This window comes from Chrysemys picta, chromosome 4, assembly GCF_011386835.1.
Source record: "Chrysemys picta bellii isolate R12L10 chromosome 4, ASM1138683v2, whole genome shotgun sequence".
Lineage (NCBI taxonomy): Eukaryota > Metazoa > Chordata > Testudines > Emydidae > Chrysemys > Chrysemys picta.
This window is the reverse complement of record NC_088794.1, coordinates 57,381,261-57,400,886: the sequence shown is the minus strand read 5'-3', so window position 1 is coordinate 57,400,886 and position 19,626 is coordinate 57,381,261. Positions and strand designations below refer to the sequence as shown.

General features: G+C 46.2%; 1 protein-coding gene across 1 annotated transcript; it reads left to right on the top strand.

Annotated features, from left to right (window-relative positions):
• Positions 1-9,323: 9,323 nt before the first annotated feature.
• LOC135983040 (uncharacterized) lies at positions 9,324-11,850 on the top strand. The gene is made up of 2 exons (XM_065592345.1): positions 9,324-10,294; positions 11,289-11,850. Exons 1-2 carry the CDS (start codon positions 9,718-9,720, stop codon positions 11,762-11,764), a joined length of 1,053 nt encoding a protein of 350 aa, XP_065448417.1. The 5' UTR covers positions 9,324-9,717; the 3' UTR covers positions 11,765-11,850.
• Positions 11,851-19,626: the final 7,776 nt, after the last annotated feature.

Genomic DNA, 19,626 nt, shown 5'->3' with positions numbered 1-19,626 from the left:
TGATTGCTGCTAGTGCCTGTGAGCCACGTCACGAATCGGGACCTGTCCCATTAGGAACGAGGCACGTTAGAATTAAGGCACGCATTTGTTACAATGCGGGTGATTAATCATTGGTACAAACGGCCAAGGGACGGGATGGATTTTCCATCTCTTGATGTTGTCCAATCAGGCCTGGGTGCCTTCTGGAAGACATGCTTTAGCCAAACACAAGTTAATGGATCAGTACAAGAGTAACTGCAATTCTCTGGGCAGTGATTCCCAACTAGGGATCTGCAGCCCCCTGGGGAGCCGTGAGCAGGTTTCAAGGGGATCTGCCCCAGGCGGCGGGACTCGGGGGAGGGAGCGCTACCTCCACCCTTTTACTCAACTCAGCGGGCCACCCAGCCTGTGGGTCAGCACCAGCAACGCGTTTCACACCAAGTAAGTAAAACAAAAATAATATTCCCTTTTTTTATTTTTGTACCTCTGCGGCACAGGTGGGCCGAGGAGTTTTTATAGCATGTTGTGGGGGCCTCAGAAAGAAAAAAGTTGTGAACTCATGATATAGAGGAGGTCAGACTAGGTCAGGGGGTCTCAAACTGGGGGTCGGGACCCCTCAGGAGGTCGCGAGGTTATTACATGGGGGGTCGCGAGCTGTCAGCCTCCATCCCAAACCCTGCTTCGCCTCCAGCATTTAGAATGGTGTTAAATATATATAAAAAGTGTTTTTAATTTATAAGGGGGGTCACACTCAGAGACTTGCTATCTGAAAGGGGTCACCGGTACAAAAGTTTGAGAACCACTGGACTGGGTAATCTAATGGTCCCTTCTGACTTTAAAGGCTATGGAAGTATGAAACTCTGAACCTTTCTGTTCTAATAGGACTCAAGAGACAGCACGCGTGCCCCCCACTTTGCCCCTGCCTTGGACGGGCTGATCTCGCTGCAGCTGAGAGCCTCAAAATTAACTTTCAACTTTCACTTGGCTTTAAATTCCTTCCCCTGCTTGGCTGGGCACAGGAGGGAGAACTGATTCTTGTCACTTCACTTTCAGTCTTGTTCAGAATCGAAAGTTAGCCTTTGACTTTGGCCCACTTCCAGCTGGGAGGCTCCTGCTGGCACCTAGGGGGTGGCTGGTTCAGGAGAAAAGAGAAGCTCTGTAAGGTGTAACGCAGGGTGGTGTAGGTGGCCTGGCTTCTTATCAGCTGTAGAATTGTACTGCCCTCTGGTGTTAGCATGTCCCGTTTAGGCACCGAAAGTAAGAGCCAGATTTTCATGTGCTCAGTGCTTGGCTCTTCTGAAAATCTGACCCCAGTCGTGTCTGCTGAGCCCTAGAAAATCTGGTCCTAGGAATCTCTGTCTAACTTTAAAAAAGACACGTCCTCGCCTCACTTGAATGTTAAAGAGAAACACTGGGGGCCATTCTCCTTCACCTTACACCTTGTGTAAATCATTCAGACTCACGCACAGTGGGCAAACGATGCAAGCAAAGCAGCCTGCCAGCAGTTTATACTGACTTTCTGCTCACTTAGCCCTGGTGTAAGTGACCACGCATGGTGCAGGGAAATCTAGAATCAGACCCATTCTCTTCTTGAATTTTTACACAAATAATAGTATTTTGCCCACCTAGAACACCTTCCTTCTCAGGTCTTCACAGCACTTTTGAGAGTATTGAAGGAATCTTCTCGACTTCTCTGGGCACAGGTCTGTACTATTATCCCCACTTTACAGATGGGGAAACTGAGGCACAAGGCAGGGAAGTGACTTGCCCACAGTCAGACGGACAAGTTGACACTTGAGTTTTAACCTTGAATAAATTGATTGCTAATTATATCACAGTAATTAATATATGTCTGCACAGGCTAGTTTGAATGCTCCCCAAATACATGTTCCAGAATTGCAAATGTTTGTTTACTGTAGAGTTTGTTATCAGCCTGTAACAAAAGTTTAGGGCAGTGATACTCAGACCTCAGTAGTTCAGAAGCCAAATTAGCAATCAACATTACCCAAAAGAGCCACAGTTGTGTGAATGATGCGGAAATATATATATTATTCTCACAGCAAATAACTTAGTGCATGTCAATAACTCAATAGGTTAATAACATAGTAAAAGCATCCTGACTCGTTAATAACTTAGATTGACTAATAATTCAATCACACAGTGTTTTAACATCATGTGCTGCAAAGAGCCGCGGGAGACCCATTAAAGAATCACCTGTGGCTTGCAAGCCTTAGTCTGAGTCTCACTGGTTTAGGGAGGGTCCAGACTGGCCTTCGCAAAGGTCTTAGCTGCCTTGTGTGAAAGTGAAATGAATTATATTAAAGAAATAGAATGAATTAAAGAATGCTGTATGTACCTTTAAGTAGAAATGAGAAATGCTGCAAGCCAGGGGGGCAGGAAAGCAGACATTAACTGCTTAATGAATTGCCCCACTTAAGGGCAATTGGTGAAGCATTAGCCTTAGATCGATAAGAGTTAATAAGGAAGCAGGATATGCATATTGTGCCCTATGCAAATTTTACAATTTTGCTCTCTCTGTCCCTTTGTTTAGTTCGCACCCTTTTATCTGTATAAATAAGACTGTTTGAATCTTGCATGGGGGCTCACAGTATCTGAATGTATTAGCAGAGCGCTGTGCTAATAAAACAGAGTGGTCTGACAAACTATGAGTCCTGAGTCTAACTTTGACAATTTGGAGGTTCCACCGAGATGGCAACCGTCTTCACTGGGGCTGTGTGATTCCTGACCGTTTTTGTAGGACGACTGTGGTAGCCGGCACCTGGGCATTTGGCCCGAGCGGTCCTCCTCCTGAACGGAAGGGTGCACGACCACAGTGAGGTCTACGCCATCGAACCTGTTGGTTCCCACTCTGTTCTGGTAGGGATCCCGGGATCTGATATGAGGAATCTGGTCAGGTAATTATTTCTGTGTTTTGTCCGGACTGTGGACTATCTCTGTGTCTCTGTGTCTATCTGTCCTCCTGTGGAGTGTTTGAGTCTGGGTGCCATCTCCGTCCGGGGATCGGCCGACCAAGGGGTTCCTGTCCCCGCGGTCTGAGTGAGTGAAATCTGCACAATCGCAGCCGCACCGCACCTTGGGTAAAACTCTTGGTGTGAAAGCAAGGGCGATTGAGTCAGTAGCCTCTGGGCTCTTTTGTGTGTTGCACCGGGCATCGCCCTGACGAACCCGAATTTCCTTCTTGTGTGATTGATGTGTGTAAAGTCCTCCTGTATTGGTAACCAGACGTCTAAGTCGGGACAGTTCCCTAAAGGAACGCTGGCTCAGTTTTAGGAAGGGTCCGGACTCCTGTAAATTTCTGGAAAAATAGTCTAGGCTAACTCAGGGAGATCCCAAAACTCAGTGGCCACTGTTAAAACCCCGGAACAAGGACCGAGTGGACATCTTAAAAAACAAACTCGGCCAGCCTAAAACTAAATTGGCTAAAGGAGAGGTTAATTGTTTCATGCAGTGGTGGGAAGAGGCAAATCGTAGGTGGACAAAATCAAAACTCGCCTCTCTCAAATATTCAAATAATAAGTTAAAAGCTTTATTAAAAGCCTCCTCTCCCACCACCAGACTTAGTGCTCCCCTTCACCCTGTTCTCTGACAAAAAAACAACCCTGGATCGATCCCAACTCCCTTCATACTCCCCTCTCATTGTAAAAAGGATAAAATGCCCCTTGTTGTGTTCCCCTTAGTTGTCTGCCTCAGAAACTGATTCTTTAGTGTTCCATTACCAATTCAGCAAGGAGGGTGGGCTCCTCAACTAGCCCCCACCCTTCCTGGTCCCTTTCCTTAAGCATTTCTTTCAAAATTGTGAAATGACCACAATATCACTCACAAAAATGGTTCATTGGAAAAAGCAGGATTGGGCCCAGACAAGCAGGCAAGCAACAGATAAAGAAACTAAAAAAAAAAAAAAAAAAAAAAAAACAGGTTGGAAGCCCTAAGGGCATAGTGTCAGGAGTAAGTGCAAGTATGAACTCCTGGAACAATACTTAAAATGGTGAAATCTGAGTTGATAAAGGTGTCATTTTGGGAAATAAACAAGTGATTTAAGGAAAGAGAGTGAAAAGTTAACTCTACAGAGGCTGGAGAGAATTAAACAGTTAAACTTTGTGAAAATGTTAAAAAGGATCTTGTTAAAAGAATTCTTGGTTTCTTTGCAGCCATTCTAAAGGAAAAATGGGCCCTTTTCCAGAGGAATGTCTGTAAATAATCCAGGTAAAGAGACTATCTAATTAAAATAATTTGACTATGAACAATTGAGTCAAATTTGCTAAAAGAACATAGGGGGGGTTCTATTGGAACTTAACTGCCCCAAATGTATAAAGGTAATGTAATCTATGTACAGCTATGTAAAAACAAAGCAGTGTAAGAGGGATGTTAAGGGAAAGAAAATGTGTATGTATCTGTCTGTCTGTGGGAATATGTGAGGTTTGTAAAACTCCTGTTTTGTAAGTTTAAGATAAATTGGTTTTGTTTTGTTTATAATGCCACTAAAAATCCATTTGACTCTTTAATTCAAAGTTGCAAAACTGACAGACCTTTTTGCCAGACACAGGTAATCAGTGTTGGTTGACTTTGAGATTTGGTATTTAACCCTTACGGGGTAACTTGATTCTTTACAAAATTTAAATGTTTTCAAATAAAGACCAAGTCATGACTGCAGCAGGACAGTCAAAATCAGAAAAATAGGGAGAGATTCTGGATTCTGTTTATTTGTTTGTTTTTGTAACAAAATAGCAAATGAAAGCTGTAGGAAAAGAATAAAGACAGTGGCCCTCTGAAGCAACAGCAGGGGTGAGGTGCACAAAACAAAAAGAAGCAATGTTAGAAACACTGAGCCTTAAAATGGCTCTGTGTAATCAGACTGTCACTTTGATAAGGGTACATAAAACTCTAAGAACAAAAGAAACAGTTACACCTTATGTAAAAATTAATATGGCTAATGTTTTAAAAGTTAAAGTATAGAAGGAATGTGCAGACGTGTGCAGTGTATATTATAGAGGGGGTAAAAGAAATGCAAACGAAACATGCTACTTAATTAAAATCCTATTAGGGCTCCAAAGGAGCCACAATAGATTGTGTTTTCTTTTTCAGATCTGTGTGTGTTTTGGAAGCAAGAGTTAAATGTAATCAAAACTCTGGTAAAAGTTAATTGTGTTCCTTTTAAGACAGAGTCTCTGAGCTCTGCTAATGGTTTTGAATCCAAAAGCCAAGCCAGTGTTGATGCAAATTATCTAACTGATAAAGGAAGTGAGAGAACTGCCAGCACAAAGAAGTTGCAGATAAAGACCATACCTGGTCAGCAAACAAATTATCTAAATAAAAGGCACGTATAACAAGATACCTTTAATTAAAATAAATTTAATGTTAATAAGTACCCCTGTAACAATGTATAGTGTGTATGATTTTGGGGGGGGGAAATCCTTTATGGTAATGATGCTTTTCAGCTGTTACCTGTGAACAAACTTAAAGCTTAACACAGCAGGAAAGACATTGTAACCTTGGTCTGCTGTAAAGGGAAAACTGAGGTACACCACCTCATGGATTTAATGACTGAACAGTGGGATAATTTCCCCATAACTCTTAAAAGATAGAAGCCATTAAAACCTGGCCTGCCTATAGAACAAAAACACAGGAAAATATGGAGGTAATTTCTCTTGTTTTGCCTGCAATCAGCAAGGGTATTTGTAAAAGAAAGGAATATTTTAAGCAATAATGAATGCCACCCCAAAAGGGGTAGAAAAATGTTATTTTTGTCTTTCAGAAAAAGCTAATATCAGCTACAGGACAACCTAATAAGAAACAAATAAAAGTGGGTATGCTTATCCATGCCTGTTGCTCCAAAGCCCTGTAGTAAAGACATCTCACTAGGATCCTGTATGTGGGATAAAATGAATAATGAGACCAAAGTACTGTATAATGGGCTATGTGTATGTGTTAATTCTTGGGGGGGAAAGTGTTTTAAAAAAATGGAAGTGTTAGCAACCTTCCAATAGACAAATGTAAATGTAATGTAAGTAATGTGTTTACAAAAAGGTAAAAAGGTAACATAGTTCCTAAAACAAACAAAAAGGCAATGTGGGAAACCAACCCATTCATATTATACACGCAAATGGCAACATGTTAAGAATTGCCACTGCAGAAAGACATAACAGCTTACCATTGGTATAATATATTTTCTGAATGGTCTCCCACAACTACTGGCATACTAATGTTACTAACCCTAATTGTTTTTTATTTTAAATTGTGCGTGTTTAATTGTAACGTTTGAAATGTGCTGTTGGATAAAACAAATGTATGCAAAGCTAGAGCCACAGGCCCAAATCACCTGCCTGTATTTTCTATTACGTGGACTAAATAAGAAGTGACACTGGCGATTAATAATCTTGGTGTCAAAAGGGGGATATGTAGGAGCAGGATTTTATAATGTCCCATAAGAATTAATGTATGATTTGATTTCATCCCTGTCAGCCACCCTTTTTGAATAGCAGAAAGGAATGACAGACCAGAACAATCCTTATGACTGATTATGGTCACCCTTTTGTTTTAGAATAAGTTATAATGTCTACTATGGTTTCCTATATGTATTACAAAGTAGGCCTCTAGTTAAATATACATTTCTTTGTTTTAAGGTTTAGTAAGTAAGAAACAGGATTCTCTATTGTGTCTATGTTAAGTAGATTAGAGGAACATTGAAGGCCTGGGTCTCAATGTAAATTGTCTTGGTTATTGATTGTAAAACTTAGCAATGTTTAATTTGCAATGCCTTTTTGCTCCATATAAAATACTACTGTTTGTATTCTCAATCTGTGTGAATAAGGAATGTATGCATCAGGAAAAGATAAGGTGTGAAGGCCATTGTTATAGCCAGAGTCAAGGAAGAAGAAGTAAAGAGACTTAAAGGACATCAAAGAATCATCAGGTACTGCTTACTATCCAGATGGCTGTTAAACTGTCTGGCATCACAGCGTGCATACATGCTTCGCAGTGTAAGAAAGCACCCCCCAGCAAACCAATCACCTCAGGACCACGCAGAGTCAATTTTGACTCCAGAAGAAGACGTAGAGGAACAGCCTGCAATACCTTACCATCCACGCTCTCGTAAGGGTTGCCAGAAGCAGACGAGGACCTAAAGCAAGGCCCAAAAAGAAGCAGTAGTGAGCCTAGCGCCTGCTGCCCGGTGGATGTAAAACCGTGACTGCGGTTCCCTCAGTTGAGGTTGTCAGAACCGGAAGGGCCTTGCCTCCAACATGAGCCTCTGGTGGCGCCTGTTCCTCAGCTGCTGGTGTCTTAAGGTCTGGGGAGTCCACAATGACAATTCTTTTATCCAGCAGCAAGTGTGGATAGCTCAGACTCTTAATATTTCTAATTGCTGGGTCTGCAGCCACATCCCAGCCCACTCTCAAGCTGGTGTTCCTGTCCTGGCAATCCCACTCAATTCCTGGAGGACCTTGTCCGTTTAACAAAACATGGAACAATAATGACACTTGGGAAGCAGTGGGAATAAATGTATCTAAATGGATAAGTGTGATGGAGGGAAAAGGTCATTGGTGTTGAGTGTGTAATGGACAGGGCTGGATCTGGGAAAAAGCCGTTGCCTTCAGCATATTGTGGCCAATAGTGTATGGGATTATTCGAATAAAACTAAAAAGTGGCGGGCTGGGTATGGGGATATTAATTTTTTTCTTGACCTGAGGATCAAACAGAAAAAAATCAATTTCATGTTCCCCCTACAGTAACCTTAGTGAAAACAATACAATCTTTCAACACCATGCAAAAAGGCTCCTAAGGTTACAAGCAGTAGTTGAAATAATGGCAAATGAAATCGGAGAGAGTTTAAAAAACGCTGGCCAAAGAAACAGGGGCGATCTGACAGATGGCCCTCCAAAACGGTCAGGCATTGGACATTGTGCTGGCGGCCAAAGGAGGGACCTGTGCTCTCATTGGAAAATAATGTTGTGTGTTCATACCTGACGAACCCAAGGAAGTAATAGATCGTGCTAGTCACTTAGAACAAATCGCATATCTTCCCCATGAAGAGCTGAGTTCTTTATGGAAGTGGCTAAGTAACCTGTTAAATTTCTCTGGCATAGGAAACTGGTTGTTTCAGGGAGCCCTAACTATCCTGTTTGAAATCCTAATGATTTTTGTATGCTTTCAGCTAATCTCCTGTTGTATCCAGAATTGTGTAAGGTATGCCACCCAAGTGACTGCCCCAAAAGAGAGTACTAATATGATTTTGAAATATCACTGATGAACGAAGAGATAAAGAACGATTAATATGTGGAACCCAGTAATTGTTGGTCTTTGCGTAAGCTTGACCAAAAGGAGGGATTGTGAAAGTGAAATGAATTATATTAAAGAAATAGAATGAATTAAAGAATGCTGTATGTACGTTTAAGTAGAAATGAGAAATGCTGCAAGCCAGGGGGGCAGGAAAGCAGACATTAACTGCTTAATGAATTGCCCCACTTAAGGGCAATTGGTGAAGCATTAGCCTTAGATCGATAAGAGTTAATAAGGAAGCAGGATATGCATATTGTGCCCTATGCAAATTTTACAATTTTGCTCTCTCTGTCCCTTTGTTTAGTTCGCACCCTTTTATCTGTATAAATAAGACTGTTTGAATCTTGCATGGGGGCTCACAGTATCTGAATGTATTAGCAGAGCGCTGTGCTAATAAAACAGAGTGGTCTGACAAACTATGAGTCCTGAGTCTAACTTTGACACTTGATTGACTCAAAGGAACAAACTCGAGGCCAGTGCACAGATGAAGGTTATGACAGAGAGCCCCGGAGGCCCAGCGGCCAGCTTTTTGCTTTAGTAGCCAAACCACCCCTTCTCATTTACTTACAAAACGAGGTAGGAGAAATAAACCTGGGTCCAAATTTTCAAAAGTGGCCACCTTGGGAGACTTAGGACCTGATTTTTAGCGGCTCTGAGCTCCCACAAGGGGATCATGTAATTAAACATCGTATAACAGGGTCCATTTTCAAAGGAGCTCAGCTTCTATTTAGACACCCAAAAGCAGAGGCCATGGTTCTCAATGGGAGCTGCCAGGCACTGAGCATGTCTGCAAACCTGGCCCCCTCCTTAGATGTCTACACGGGAGCTGAGCTCTCAGGAAACTTTGGCACCCATCGTGAGTGCTGGGGGCTTGAAAAGCTGGCGAATAATGCAGCCAGGCCAGGGACAGCGTTAAGGGTGCCTAGGAAACTTTCACTTTGGCATGCCCCGGCGTTGGGTGCCTGGCTTTGCAGCATTTGTGTTCTCTTCGTGAACACAGAGATTGTAATGCAATGTTTACAGTGTTGGGTTTTGTTGTTATTCTGAGGCCTGGTCTACACTAGGCGTTTATGTCGAAGTTAGCGCCGTTACATCGAATTAACCCTGCACCCGTCCACACTGCGATGCTATTTAGTTCGACATAGAGGTCTCTTTAATTCGACTTCTGTACTCCTCCCCGACGAGGGGAGTAGCACTAAATTCGACATGGCCATGTCGAATTAGGCTAGGTGTGGATGGAAATCGACGCTAATAGCTCCGGGAGCTATCCCACAGTGCACCACTCTGTTGACGCTCTGGACAGCAGTGCGAGCTCGGATGCTCTGACCAGCCACACAGGAAAAGCCCTGGGAAAATTTGAATTTGAATTCCTTTTCCTGTCTGGCCAGTTTGAATCTCATTTCCTGTCTGGACATCGTGGCGAGCACAGCAGCACTGGCAACGATGCAGAGCTCTCCAGCAGTGATGGCCGTGCAGTCTGTGAATAGAAAGAGAGCCCCAGCATGGACTGATCGTGAAGTCTTGGATCTCATCGCTGTGTGGGGCGATGAGTCCGTGCTTTCCGAGCTGCGATCCAAAAGAAGGAATGCAAAGATCTACGAGAAGATCTCTAAAGACATGGCAGAGAGAGGATACAGCCGGGATGCAACGCAGTGCCGCGTGAAAATCAAGGAGCTGAGACAAGGCTACCAGAAGACCAAAGAGGCAAACGGACGCTCCGGATCCCATCCCCAGACATCCCGTTTCTACGAGGCACTGCATTCCATCCTCGGTGCGGCCGCCACCACTACCCCACCAGTGACCGTGGACTCTGAGGATGGGATACTGTCCACGGCCGGTTCCTCGGACATGTTAGGGGACGGGGAAGATGAGGAAGGAGATGAGGAGGGCGAGGCAGTCGGCAGCGCTCACAACGCTGATTTCCCCGACAGCCAGGATCTCTTCATCACCCTTACAGAGATCCCCTACGAAGCGTCCCCAGCTGTTACCCCGGACACAGAATCTGGTGAAGGATCAGCCAGTAAGTGTTGTAAACATCTAAACATTTATTTTTAACAAAACAGGAATATTAACAATTAAAAGAATGGGTTGTTCATGATTAGTGTGCCCTAGGCGCTTAACGGTTTAGTAATGGGCAGTGCAAGTTTTGAAAAGAAATCTAGCAATGTCCGGTTTTCAGTGATTGTCCTGCACAAGCCGCTCTACTGTTTATTCCCTGCTACTGCAGCTACAGTAAAATGCGGTCTATGTGTCCGGGGATAGAGCAGTAATCCTCCTGGGACATCTCGATGAAGCTCTCCTGGAGGTAATTTGAAAGCCGTTGCATGAGGTTCTTGGGGAGAGCGGCCTTATTGGGTCCTCCGAAGTACGACATGTTGCCGCGCCACAAGATTATCAAGTACTCGGGGATCATTGCTCTGCACAGCAGGGCGGCATACGGCCCTGGTCTTTGGAGGCTTTCCCGGAGCATTCTCTCTTTGTCGCTCTCGGAGATCCTCATCAGGGTGATGTCGGCCATGGTGACCTGCTTTTAATTAGGTAGGGGAATGTTAGTGTTGGGACTGCTTTCCCGTTCCTTTACAGAACTGTAACCGCTGGTTTGCAGCCACGCGGTGGAGGCGGGAGAGGGGCAGCCGAAAGGGATCGTTCCCGGGGACAGCCGCGAGGGGGTGGGACAGGGGCAGAGTTCCCGCTTGCCGGATTGCTGGCAGCAGGGACTGACATTGCTTTAAATGTGAAATGAGGCCAGTGGTAATATAAAAGTTTTAAACTGCCACAAGTGTACGGCTTACCATGTCTGCCTGCAACAGAAATTCCGTTGTGCTGCCTCGCTTCTCAAATGTGCTGTTCAAGACCCCAGGCACTGAATGCGAAGGCCGAGAATTCGACCTTGTGCTGAGTGCGCATGTGAAAGGTGCTGTGCATGGTCTTGTTCACAGAGAAAGACTATGTTCTTTGTTCACAACTACATTTATCTTTCTGAGGAATTCACTCCCTTTTTCCCATTTCCACAGCCCCATCTGCGACTGTCTCACAACCTAGCCTGGAATCACACTCCCAGAGGCTAGCGCGGATTAGGCGTAGGAAGAAGAGGACACGGGAGGACATGTTCTCTGAGCTTATGGCCTGTTCCCAAGCCCAGGCAGCACAGCAGACCCAGTGGCGGGAGAACTTGACCCGAATGCACCAAGCCAACATGGATCGGGAGGAGAGGTGGCGGCAGGAAGACCAGCAGGCGACTCAAACGCTGCTTGGACTACTGAGGGAGCAAACGGACACGCTCCGGCGCCTTGTGGATGTTCTGCAGGAACGGAGGCAGGAGGACAGAGCCCCGCTGCAGTCCATCTCTAACCGCCCTCCCCCGCCACCAAGTCCCATACCCACCTCACCCAAAGTGCAAAGAAGGAGAGGCGGCAGAGTCCCTGCTAAGTCTCACTCCACCCCTGCAGAGAGCTCTAGTAGCAGAAGGCTCTCATTTCCCAAAATTTGAAAAGTTCTTTCCTTCCCGCCTGACACAAGCCCACGTCCAAGTTTCACCTCCCAATGCCATGTGTAGTTGATAATAAAAAATTTGTTTCTGTTAACTACTGTTTCAATCATGTTCTTTTGGAGGAGGAGGGGAAAGGGGGTTGGTAATTGGACAGGACAGTCTCCTTTGGCAGGGTACATAGTCGGGGGCAGGCACAGCAGCAGGGCACATACACAGTGCAGTGATGCAGTGACTAGTTACCCTGGTTAGTCTGGGAGGTTGTTTTGATGTAATGTTGGGGGGGGGGGTTGCTCTGTGACTTTGTGGCGGGGGAGGGCAGTTACAGATCTTAAGTGCCGGTCCTTAGGCAGGATCACAGAGCCACACAGCATGGGATCTGTAACCGTCCTCCCCCTGCCACAAAGTCACATAGACCCCCCCATACACACAGTCCCGATCAGGAGGGGTGACAGGCTCCGTTGAAACAAGCATCCCACCGCAGCGGAGCCTGTCAATCCTTGAGTTTAGAAGCTGCATTCGCGTCACAACACTACACCCGCTCCGCACCACAGTCTGCGTCCCAGTTTTAAAAAATTCCCGCGAAAACAGTATTAAAGAAAACGGTGTGCTTTAACAAAGTAGAACTATTTTTATTTCGACACGTGTGTTGGAGGGGGGGGGTGAAGGGGTTATGTAACTGGATAGGATAGTCAACATTAACTGGGTAAAGAAACGGGGGCAGGTTTAGCTTCTCAGTACACAAACTTTAAAGTCACAGGTTACCCTGCTCACTCAGGAACTTTGCTTTCAAAGCCTCCCGGATGCACAGCGCTTCCCGCTGGTCTCTTCTAATCGCCCGGCTGTCTGGCTGTGAGTAATCACCAGCCAGGCTATTTTCCTCAACCTCCCACCCCGCCATAAAGGTCTCCCCCTTGCTCTCACAGAGATTATGGAGCACACAGCAAGCTGCTATAACAATGGGGATATTGGTTTCGCTGAGATCACAGCGAGTCAGTAAGCTTCTCCATCTCCCCTTGAGACGGCCAAAAGCACACTCCACCACCATTCTGCACTTGCTCAGCCGGTAGTTGAAGAGTTCTTTTTCAGTGTCCAGGGCGCCAGTATAGGGCTTCATGAGCCAGGGCATTAGCGGGTAGGCTGGGTCCCCGAGGATGACTATAGGCATCTCCACATCCCCAACAGTTATTTTGTGGTCCGGGAAGTAAATACCTTGCTGCAGCCGTCTAAACAGACCAGAGTTCCTGAAAACACGAGCGTCATGAACCTTGCCCGGCCATCCGACGTAGATGTTGGTAAAACATCCCCTGTGGTCCACCAGTGCTTGCAGCACCATGGAAAAGTAGCCCTTTCGGTTAATGTACTGGGTGGCCTGGTGGTCCGGTGCCAGGATAGGGATGTGAGTTCCATCAGTTTGGGAATCCCATCGCTGCGAAGCCATCTATGATCGCCTCCACGTTTCCCAGGGTCACTACCTTTGGCAGCAGTACATCAACGATTGCCTTCGCTACTTGCATCACAACAACCCCCACGGTAGATTTGCCCACCCCAAACTGGTTCGCGACTGACCGGTAGCTGTCTGGCGTTGCAAGCTTCCAGAGGGCTATGGCCACTCGCTTCTGTACACTCAGTGCAGCTCGCAACCGGGTGTCACTGCGCTTCAGGGCAGGGGACAGCAACTCACAAAGTTCCAGGAAAGTTCCCTTCCGCATGCGAAAGTTTCGCAGCCACTGGGATTCATCCCAGACCTGCAGCACTATGCGGTCCCACCACTCAGTGCTTGTTTCCCGTGCCCAGAATCGCCGTTCCACGGCATCAACATGACCCATTGCCACTGTGATGTCCTCGGCGCTGGGTCCCCTGCTTTCTGACAGGTCTGTGCTACTCTCAGACTTCAGGACATCACCGCGGTGCCGTAGCCTCCTCGCCTGACTTTTCTGCATCTGCCTCAGGGAAACCTTTATGATAAGCTGCGAGGCGTTGAGAGCGGCCACAACTGCAGCGATGGTCGCAGCGGGCTCCATGCTCGGAGTACAGTGGCGTCCGCGCTGTCAATGACTGGAAAAGCGCGCGAACTGATTTCCCGCCGGCGCTTTCAGGGAGGGAGGGCGGGAGTGATGGACGGATGACGACAGTTTCCCAAAAGCACCCTCGACTCATTTTGTTACCCAGAAGGCATTGCCGGCTACACCCAGAATTCCAATGGGCAGAGGGGACTGCGGGAACTGTGGGATAGCTGACCACAGTGCACCGCTTCGAATGTCGACGAATGTCGACGCTTTCACCGTTAGTGTGGACGCACAAAGTCGAATTACTGTCCTTAGTGTGGACACACACGTTCGACTTTGCAATATCGATTACAAAAATTCGATGCAAGTAAAATCGAACTACTCTCGTAGTGTAGACAAGGCCTGAGAGAGAGAGGAAAAGAAAATTGATACAGAAGAGAAATTCCATAATGTGGAACTACTTGCTGGACAATGGTAAAGTGTAGTGTCCTGGACAAAGGTCCTGATCCAAAGTCATCAGAGACTTTATTTATTTCTTGACTTTAGCAAAGCTTTTGATACTGTCTCCCACAGTATTCTTGCCACCAAGTTAAAGAAGTATGGGCTGGATGAATGGACTGTAAGGTGGATAGAAAGCTGGCTAGATCGTCGGGCTCAACGGGTAGTGATCAATGGCTCCATGTCTAGTTGGCAGCCGGTTTCAAGTGGAGTGCCCCAAGGGTCGGTCCTGGGGCCGGTTTTGTTTAATATCTTTATTAATGATCTGGAGGATGGTGTGGACTGCACTCTCAGCAAGTTTGCAGATGACACTAAACTAGGAGGCGTGGTAGATACACTAGAGGGTAGGGATCGGATACAGAGGGACCTAGACAAATTAGAGGATTGGGCAGAAAAAAACCTGATGAGGTTCAACAAGGACAAGTGCAGAGTCCTGCACTTAGGACGGAAGAATCCCATGCACTGCTACAGACTAGGGACCGAATGGCTAGGTAGCAGTTCTGCTGAAAAGGACCTAGGGGTCACAGTGGACGAGAAGCTGGATATGAGTCAACAGTGTGCTCTTGTTGCCAAGAAGGCTAACGGCATTTTGGGCTGTATAAGTAGGGGCATTGCCAGCAGATCGAGGAACGTGATCGTTACCCTTTATTCGACATTGGTGAGGCCTCATCTGGAATACTGTGTCCAGTTTTGGGCCCCACACTACAAGAAGGATGTGGAAAAATTGGAAAGAGTCCAGCGGAGGGCAACAAAAATGATTAGGGGTCTGGAGCATATGACTTATGAGGAGAGGCTGAGAGAACTGGGATTGTTTAGTCTCCAGAAGAGAAGAATGAGGGGGGATTTGATAGCAGCCTTCAACTACCTGAAGGGGGGTTCCAAAGAGGATGGAGCTCGGCTGTTCTCAGTGGTGGCAGATGACAGAACAAGGAGCAATGGTCTCAAGTTGCGGTGGGGGAAGTCCAGGTTGGATATCAGGAAAAACTATTTCACTAGGAGGGTGGTGAAACACTGGAATGCGTTACCTAGGGAGGTGGTGGAGTCTCCTTCCTTGGAGGTTTTTAAGGCCCGGCTTGACAAAGCCCTGGCTGGGATGATTTAGCTGGGAATTGGTCCTGCTTTGAGCAGGGGGTTGGACTAGATGACCTCTTGAGGTCCCTTCCAACTCTGATATTCTATGATTCTATGATTCTATGAAAGATGGTCCAGTCTAGGAACTGGCCTCTCTGCTCAAGTACCTGTTAGCTGGCATGGCTGGCAATTGTTGCATCCCCGCTGGAGGCAGCCAGCACCACGTAGGAACTGCCAGGCTAAAGTCAGCACCCCAGCAAGTTCCCTGGGGCTGGCAAACTTTTGCTGCAGGGTCCCATGCACAGCCTCTAACTTCACCCCTCCCGTAGAGCAGAAAGCCTTCTTCCCTTCCCTCAACAGCAGATTCAGCACAAGTGGAGTAAACCCCCTGGCTGATCCGCTCCTTGGAGAAGCAGCCATAAAGCCCAAACCCACCTAAAAACGAAACCCTCTCAGCTCTATCGTCGGTACTCGCACCCCCGCTCTGCAGGACAGGGGAGGGGAGATCAACATGTCACTTATATCACACATTCACATTCAGAACATTTTCCCCCTTTAGGGAAAAAAAAAGTGGGGGAGTGCACGGAGCATGGGGTGTTGGGGGAGGTTTGGCTCTGCTTGTTTTTTAACCTTGGCAATAGCAGCAATGGAAAGTTCCTTCCTGCTTTTGGTGGATAACTCTTTGGAGATCTCAACTGTGTAATGTGAAGTGTCTCTTCCTTCCCCACTCCTCAATGGAAAGGTGTGGGATCTTTAACAAAGATGTCCCAAGTGTTTCTCCCACATTTGAGTTCCATAGATTCTACAAGGCCAATAGCCCTCCAATCTCCAAGAGAGTTTCTGGGTTTAAAAAAACCCTGAATATCTAATGTAAAACAAAAACAAGTAGGGGGAAAACCTTCACTGAGACACAGACACATCCATCCCAGGTGTTCCAGGGACTCAGATGAAAAACCAGGACATATGATCTATGTCTACACTGTAATATAAACCCAGGGTTAGTAGAACTTGAGTTAGCAGATGCTGGGTTTGTTAACCTAGGGCTGGAGCATCGACATTCATTGCTAACCCCAGTTTAGGAAGTGCTGAACTCTAGGTCCCAACCTGGGGCTCCAGCATCTATACTGCATTATGCGGGCCTGACTCCAACCACCCATATCCCAGACTTCCTAGCGCCATCCCAAAATGTGGCCACTCCAGTGTCAGATCAATAATTTTGCCGCCCCTAGGCCAGGAAATAATTGCCGCCCTGGTCCTGCCCCGACTCCGCCCTTTTCCCGCCCCCATTCCAACACCCTCCCCAAAGTCCCCGCCCCAACTCTGCCCCCTCCCTTACCCTATTGGATCCCTTCCCCAAATCCCCAGCCCCGCCTCTTCCCCCAGCACGCGGCGTTCCCCCTCCTCCCCCCTCCCTCCCTGACCAAGCGCTGGGAGGGGAGAGAAACAGGACGCGGCGGTGTGCTTGCAGAGGAGGTGGAGGTGGGCTGCAGCAGGGGGGCGGGGCGCGGAAGGGAACTTCCGCCCCTGCAAATTTGCCGCCCTAGGCCTAGGCCTTGTTGGCGTAGGCAATAATACGGCGCTGGGCCACTCTAGCCCTTTGTTCATGATGCATTGTGGGAAAATTTGACTGTTCACCAAACTTGACTGTTCAGAGGACACAGAAAGTAATCCCCTGGGATTGTGGGATACTTTTGGTGGACTCCCAGTCCAGTGGGACTGCATCCACACTGAAAAGCAATAGCGCTTGAACCCCTGTGTTCTGACTTGATGCAGGCTCAGACCCTGCACATCTGGAGGGCCCTGGGACCCTGGGTTTGAGCCCTGGGTCAGTGAGATTTCTGTGTAGATGAAAGGGGGGTTAGGCTTGAGCCTGAGTTCAAAACCTGGGTTGACATTGCAATGTAGACATGCTCATGGTCGCTTTAGGTATGTTAGGAGTATGGAGGGTGTCTTCAGATCTGGGGTTTAAGCTCAGGCCCATCTGACTGCCTGCAAAGTTGCATTTAAGATCATTTTAGTTAACATACTCCAGCATATTCTTATTTTCTAGTGAACACCAGCCTGAAGGAAAAGAGGCTTCTTTGCACTGGTTCTCTTCTCACGTGCTCCTGTGTAAATCAGGATGCAATTCCATTGATGGCAAAGCAATTGCATTGATGTGAAACCAGTATAAGAGAAGGAACATGCAATTGAGTTGGGAATAAATATGCTGCCTGGAGCAGGTTTCTACTTAAAGAGAACCTGTGGAACTTCCCCCCCCTAAAATAGTACAAGTGACAATGGATGGCATTAGGTAAACTAGGGGGATTCCCAAAGTGGTGTCATGGTGAGCAATTGCTGTACTACAAGTGAAAAAGATGGGGTGAAAGCTGAATATGTTTGACAAGGGCCAGCACGAATGAACGTTAGGGACTTCCCAAACAAGCAATGATTCAGAATTCTCTGCTCATTATGCACAAAAGCATTTTGGACTAAACACAGTTTTCTGTTCAGTATGACTACTGGTAACACCTGTCTGTGTTCCTACGTATCGGTTTTATACTGCCGCCCTTCACCGTAAAATCTGAGCACCTTCCACATAAAATCAAGAGCATTAGCGCAGTCCCTAGTGAATTATATGGACAATCTGGCACTTCACCCTTTTCAGCATCAAAACTCTGCTTGGGGGAGAGTGGTTGTTTTTGGAGGGTTTTCTTTTAGATTTTATTAGTTGACTTTGTTTGTTAGTTATTGGTTTGGGATGTCTGCTTTGAGTGTCATTCCTATGGAAGAAATTCTGTGTGCTCCGACGCTTGTTGTTTTCTAAAATTGAAATTAGGTTTTATTTGATGCTGGATCTACGTGCCACAGGTGCTGATGGCTTAGCTTGCTTAGTTTCCTGTTTGTCCTGTGTTGGTCATTTTGTTGTAGTAAACCTTCATGAATTGTTATTAAATGTATAGGAAATAATCACAACAAATGCTCTTGAAATAGACTCATTTTTACACTTCTATTCTTCAAATAATCCAAGAGCTTCAGGGACCTAAACAGCCTCTGGACTCCTGCTGAAAGTCCTGCTGGACTCCTGCCCCTCCCCATTGCAATCTGAAAGGGCACCGCTGCTTTCTGTGAGTTGCTTTTTTACCATCCTATAGAATTCTATAGCAGGGTTATAATTATTTATTGTATTTGATAGGATGGTTCAAAAACACGATGGAAAAGTTACCAATTTCTATTACATTCTATAACATTTTCACAAGGAGAGAGAAATGTCTGTTTATCTAATTACCACGCATACCCATCTATCGGACCTATTTTTTGATTTGCCTATCTATGTACTGTGCTCATCACTGGGATAACTGAGTGCCTTACAAGTTTTAAAATTTGTATTACCATTTTCCTTGTGTAATCCCATTTGCATGAGAAAAATAAGATTTTTTTTTTTTAAGGTTGGGCAAATCAAGGTGGATTTCCACCATGATTCCAAGAGGCACATGTTCAACCTAGGAGTTATGTTTTTGATGCAATCCAGGATTTGGCCCCAAACCACTCAGGTACTAGAACTGTTTGAAAAATCTAAGACTTTTTTATGCTAATAGAGAAAGTGCTTCCCCCCCCCCCCCCCCCCCCCGCTCTCAGCTGAAAGTATCAGAAATGTTTCCTGTCCAATTTAACTTAAAATAAATAAAAACAAACTCTGTCATTGGGCTGAGGCCAGAAGTGGGAAGTTTCAGGGCTCCCCAATGCAAAGTTACAAACAACTGAAAAGTTGTGAAAGTTACTAGTGACCCCCCCTTAACAGAGCAGCCTTTATGTCAACCAGTGGCCATTAGGGGGAAGCAGACACTTCAAGTACACAGTAGCCTGAACTTTTCAACTGTCTTCCCTTCAAGGCCTTACGGTAGTTGGAGCTGGTCCCAAGCCGGTTTTCACTGACCAGATAGCAAAAGCACGGGTCTGACAACCACCAATCAAGTGTTAACACTGCAAGGACCTTTGTCTGAATGTGTATAAAGGATCTGTAAAATGTGTGTAAGACAGAGTTTTTGTACTAAGGTGCAAAGCTCTCCTTTCTTCTGCAGAATAAAGCAACTCCTCCTTATCCTTGTCTGGCTGTTATTGGCTCTCAGCTAGGTGGACCCGATATTTCGGTAACAGTTTCTGGCGACTCCGCCGGGACTCTCCTAGCTCGGACATTGGACTCCGGATGGCTGTGGCGAATTGGGAACGGCGCCAACGGGGTGTTTCGCCCCTTTTCTCTGCTTCACCGCAGCCCCGGGGTTCATGCTCCGATAAGGTGAGTCCTAA